General features: G+C 54.7%; 1 protein-coding gene across 1 annotated transcript in view; it reads right to left on the bottom strand.

Moving 5' to 3' along the window:
- Positions 1-5,043: 5,043 nt before the first annotated feature.
- Positions 5,044-5,328, bottom strand: part of TMEM190 (transmembrane protein 190) — a 1,355-nt gene continuing 1,070 nt past the window's right edge. The window contains exon 4 of the mRNA XM_006772226.2: positions 5,044-5,239. Coding sequence (XP_006772289.1) covers positions 5,044-5,239 — 196 coding nt within the window. The remainder of the gene's footprint in view (positions 5,240-5,328) is intronic.

The following is a 5,328-nucleotide window of genomic DNA, read 5'->3' as shown; positions in this document are numbered from 1 at the left end:
ACCGAGGGGAGGGACAGTGGGAGCGATGGAGAGGCCTAAGGGAGAGAAGGGGGCGGGGCAAAGGGGAAGGAGGGCGGGGCTTCGGGGGAGACGGAATTAGAGCAGCGGTTCTCAACGTGTGGGTCGCGACCCCTTTGGGGGGTCAAACGACCCTTTCACAGGGGTCGCCTAAGACCATCGGAAAACATATATATAATTACATATTGTTTTTGTTTTTTGTTTTGTTTTGTTTTTGGTGCCCGTGACCGGAATCGAACCTGGGACCCTTGAGTCCACAGGCCGCCGCTCTATCCACTGAGACAACCCAGTCAGGGCTACATATTGTTTTTGTGATTCATCACGATGCTTTCATTATGTTCAATTTGCAACAATGAAAATACATCCCGCATATCAGATATTTACATGACGATTCATAACAGTAGCAACATGACAGTGAAGAAGTAGCAACGAAAATAACTTTATGGTTGGGGGTCCCCACAACATGAGGAACTGTATGAAAGGGTCGCGGCATGAGGAAAGTTGGGAACCAGTGAATTAGAGAGACCCAGGGAAAGATGGAGAGAGAGAGACGCCGGCCCAGGCCCAGAGAGCAGCAGAGACCCCGAGGATGGAGAGAGCGAGCCGGCAGGAGTGCAGACTTGGGAGGCGCCGTGAGACCCTGCTCCCCGCTGCCCCCAGGAGGTGAGGGGAGTCCCTGTAGCTCGGCGGGCCCTCCCCGCGCTCCAGCCCCAGGTGTGTCAGGTCCCACTTAATCCTCAGCGGACCTGAGTCTCCCAGCCCCACCCCGCGGAGGGCGCTGAGGCCCCAGGCGGTGCCACCTCTTGCCCAAGGGTACACAGCCGGGATTCACCTGACCGAGAGTGTAAGGAGAGCCCTAGCCAGGGTGGCGCAGTGGATAGAGCGTTGTCCTGCGGACTGAAGGGTCCCCGGTTCGCTTCTGCTCCAAGGCACATGCCCGGGTTGCAGGCTCAGTCCCCAGTAGGGGGCGTGCAGGCGACAGCTGATCAATGATGAGAATGTTTCTCCTCTCCCTTTCCCTTCCTCTCTGAAATCAATAAAAAAAATACATTTTTTTTAAAAAAGAGAGGAAGTCTAGCCCTGGCTGGTTTGGCTCAGTGGATAGAGCGTCGCTCTGTGGACTAAAAGGTCCCGGGTTCGATTCCGGTCAAGGGCATGTACCTTGGTTGCGGGCACATCCCCTGTAGGGAGTGTGCAGGAGGCAGCTGATCGATGTTTCTCTCTCATCGATGTTTCTGATCTCTCTCCCTTCTTCTCTGTAAAAAAACAATAAAATATATAATAAAATATATATTTTTTAAAAAAGGCCCCGACTTAGGTTGCAGGCTCCTCCCTGGCCCGGGCCCTGGTTGGGCTCATGCAGCAGGCAACCAATCAGTGTGTTTCTCTCACATCGACCTTTCTCTGTCTTTCCCTCTCTTTTCCACTCTCTCTAAAAATCAATGGAAACATATTCTTGGATGAGGATTTTAAAAAAAGGAAAGAAAAAGGAAGTCCAAAGAGAGAGGGGGTAAAATTGGGAATGACCCACCAAGCAGGAGAGTGACGGTGACACAGACCAAGACACGGGAAGTGTCCTTCCCTCCACTTTATCCCTCCTCTCCCTCCTATTCCCTTTCCTAAACACACTCTCCAGCCTGCACTCCTGTCCCCGAAGACCTGCTGTGGGTCCCCATCGCCCCCTGGTGACACCCACTCCAGTCACGGACACGTGGGCCCGCTCTGTCTCCGCGCCACATCTCCTGCCTCCTCTGCGGTCATGACAGCATCTCTCAGACCACGACAGCCGGGCCCTCACGCCCGTTGGCCTCTGGCCCTGCTCTCCCTGCTGCAGGACTGGCCCTGCTCCACAGAACACTTCCCATGCGTCCTTTAAGGTCCAACTCAACCTCGCTGACTTTCTCTGGGGTCTTCATATTGTGAGCTCCCCACTGTTGTTTGTATCATCCTGTGTTGCATCTCCGTGGGCTGGTACTGCCACTCCACCCACCAGGGAGCCCCTTGTGGGGGAGGCCTGGGTCCCTGGTGTCTATGGGCTTAGCACTTCCAGCAAAAAAGCGAACCCAAGAAATCAGAGATTCGTGATTCCCAGGGTGGGTGGCTGGATGGGTGAACAAATGCGTAATTGAATGGATGGGTGGGTGAGTGGATAGATGGTTGGTTAGGAGATGAATGGAGTAGTTGGTGGATGCATGGATGAACAAATGGATAGTTGAATCGATGGGTGGATGGACAGATTAGTCGATGGGTGGATGGGTGGCTTGGTAAATGAATGGGTTGGTTGATGGGTGGATGTGGATCGGTGGAGAATTGGTTGATGGATGTGTGGATGGATGGATATGATTAGATAGGTGGATGGGTGAATGGGTGGCTGGTTGGATAGTTTGAGAGATGGGTACGCATATGGATAAGTGGGTGGTTGGGTTTGTTAATGGTGAATAGATAGATGGAACAGATGAATGGATGAATGACTGAATCATTTTCTCAAATGAGGATTCCGTAACACAATTGAAATCTGATACCCTAAGATTCTCTATAAGTCATGAACTAACTTACGTTTTATGCATCCAGACGACTAGTCATGTACCCTTCTCTCTGAGAATTGAGAAAGTAGTCACTCCAGTCCTATGGTTCAGGTGAGGAAACCACTCTAAGAGAGGGTGAACAGCTGTGCAATAGGTGAAGCAGGAGCTAGCAGATGTGGCATATAATGCAGAAACCGCCACCTGTGGGTACAATTACCCCTGGAAATCCTTTACCCAGAAGTCTCGCAGCTGGTGGACCTCCACTGAAGGAGCCACCTGCCAGAAACTGGCCAAGCTGACTTTCATGTAGGCCACAAAGGAATGAATGGATATGGTTGGATAGAGATGTGGGTGGTGGGTGGATGGATGGTTGGATGGATAGATGAATGAATGGGTGGAAGGATGGTTGGGTAAATATTTGTGTTAACAGTTTTATACTACCTGATATTTTCTGTAATTCTTTATTTACTGAGCACAACTACATTCCAAATACTATATTAAATTAGAAGATAAGGGTAGGAAGCCCTCTCCCCTGCCCCCAATAATGTTAGGTATAGTGTCTGCCCTCAGTAATTTATACTGCAATTGTGGAAGATGAGGGATGGATGGATGGATAGATGGATGAGTGGATGAATGGAAAGGTAGACGGATGGGAAGGTGAGTGGATGGATGGGAAGGTAGATGGATGTATGGAAGGGTGGATGGATGGATGGATGGTGGATGGATGGATGAGGGAGGGATGGTGGATGGATGGATGGATAGATGGATGGATGGATGGATGGGTGGATGGATGGATGGATGGATGGAAAGGTGGATGGATGGATGGTGGATGGATGCGTGGATGGGTGGATAGGATCCAGACATAGAACTCCTCCTCAATGGGAAGGTTGAGGTACTCCCACCACATGACGGACAGAGATCTTGAATTTTAACAGAAGGACCCACAGGCCCTGGCCCCAGTGCCTCTCCTCCCACTCTGGGACCAAAATGAGTTGAGCGGCCATGCACCCACCCTTTGTCATTTGCTCCTTGTCTTCTTCCTCAGTCTCTGCCTGTCTCTGTCTCTGTGTCTCTGTGTCTCTGTCTCTGTCTCTCTCTCTCTCTCCCTCTCCTCGTGTCTCTCTCCCTGTCTCCCTCATCTCTTTTCGTCCCTGCACCTCTGTCTCTCCTGGTCTCTTTCCCCACCTGGACCACTGTGTTCCGGTGAGTTAAAGTCACATGCGTGCTGCAGCCGATCAGGGCGTTGAGGGCCGAGGAGACCGTGGGCAGTGTGTCAGGCCGTGGGTGAGGGGCTGAAGCGGGTGGAAAGGGCTTTCCGGTGTCCCTGAGGCCGCTGGGTGGTGGGTGCGGAGAGCACAGGGCTATGGGGTCCCCAGCGGCTGCTAACACCCCCCTCCCTCCTGCAGACGAAGCCAAGGATGCACCTGAGAGGACCCGACGGGGATGCAGCCACCCCCACATCACCTGGCCGCCGGGATGCCGCCCCGCGCTCCTTTGTCACCTGCATAAATGACTGCTTCCTATCTCTGCTTGTCTGTCTGGAAGAGGGACGCCTCTGGGGCCGGGGGCGGGAGGGCCCGAGTGGACTAGGTCACATCCACATGCACTGAGGATCCCAGGCCCCTGGGGACACCGGTTCTCCAGCCCTGACCCCCCCTCCCGGCCCAGACGCCCCCCTCCCAGGCCCCTCTGTTAGTTTGGGCCCCTCCCAGGAGCAGACCGAGGGGCAAATTAGACTTGCAATGATGTTTACTGGGGGAAAGACAGGCAGGGGAGGTTGACAGGGCTCAGACGCTGAGAAAGGAGACGGGGGAGGGTCAGGGTTCATGTGGGTCTTGAACTGTACCGCACGTCCCAGAAAACTTCTGCTGGACCACGGGGGGCTGAGAGGTCAGGTTGTCCGCTGGGGGAGGCTCACGTCCTGCAGGGACGACCCCCACTGTGCTCGGTCGGAAGCCTGGGAAATGCTAGGAGGGTCACAGGGTACCATGGCAGGGAGCTGGGGTGTCACGAAGAATGTTGAAGGGTACAGCCCCCTCAGCCTGGTTCAGACGACCCTCAATTCCCTCATCTCAGACCCCCTTCCACAGCCCAAGCCCTGCCACTCAAGCCCTCCCACCCTCACCACACACACACACACACACACACACACACACACACCCTGCCTCCAGGCCTCATCCGCCTCCACCTCCCATGGCTCCCAGCAGAGAGACCAGGTGCCTGTATGCTGTATGTTTGTTCTTTTTTCTAAATATTTTTATTGATTTGAGAGAGGGAGAGGGAGAGAGCGAGAGAAACATCCATGATGAGAGAGAATCATGGATCGGCTGCCTCCTGCACCCCCCGACACTGGGGATCGACCCCGCCACCCGGGCCTGTGCCCTGATGGGGATTCGAACCGTGACCTCCTGGTTCATAGGTCGACGACGCTCAACCACGCAGCCACGCCGGCCAGGGCCGGATGCTATACCTTTATTGAGGGGTGCCCCTCGGGGTGCCCCTAGTCCTCCTCCCCTTCTGTTTCTTCCACTTCGGTCCCCGAGGCCTCCAGGGTGCCCTTCAAAGGCTGGCTGGCGCCGGACTGGCTGCCGGAGGACTTCTTCCTGGCCTGGGACCTCTGAGAGGTGGAGAGCCTGGAGCGCCCCTTGGATTGCCTGAAGCCGCACAAGTGCAGCATGTCCTGGCTCTTGACCCACCTGCCGGGAGGGAGACGCTCAGCCCCAGCCCCTGGCTGCTGCCTCCTCCTCCTCCTCCTCCTCCTCCTCCTCCTCTTCCTCCTCCTCCT

Source organism: Myotis davidii, unplaced genomic scaffold, assembly GCF_000327345.1.
Source record: "Myotis davidii unplaced genomic scaffold, ASM32734v1 scaffold326, whole genome shotgun sequence".
NCBI lineage: Eukaryota > Metazoa > Chordata > Mammalia > Chiroptera > Vespertilionidae > Myotis > Myotis davidii.
The sequence above is the reverse complement of the archived record's forward strand: the minus strand, read 5'-3'. Positions and strand labels throughout refer to the sequence as shown.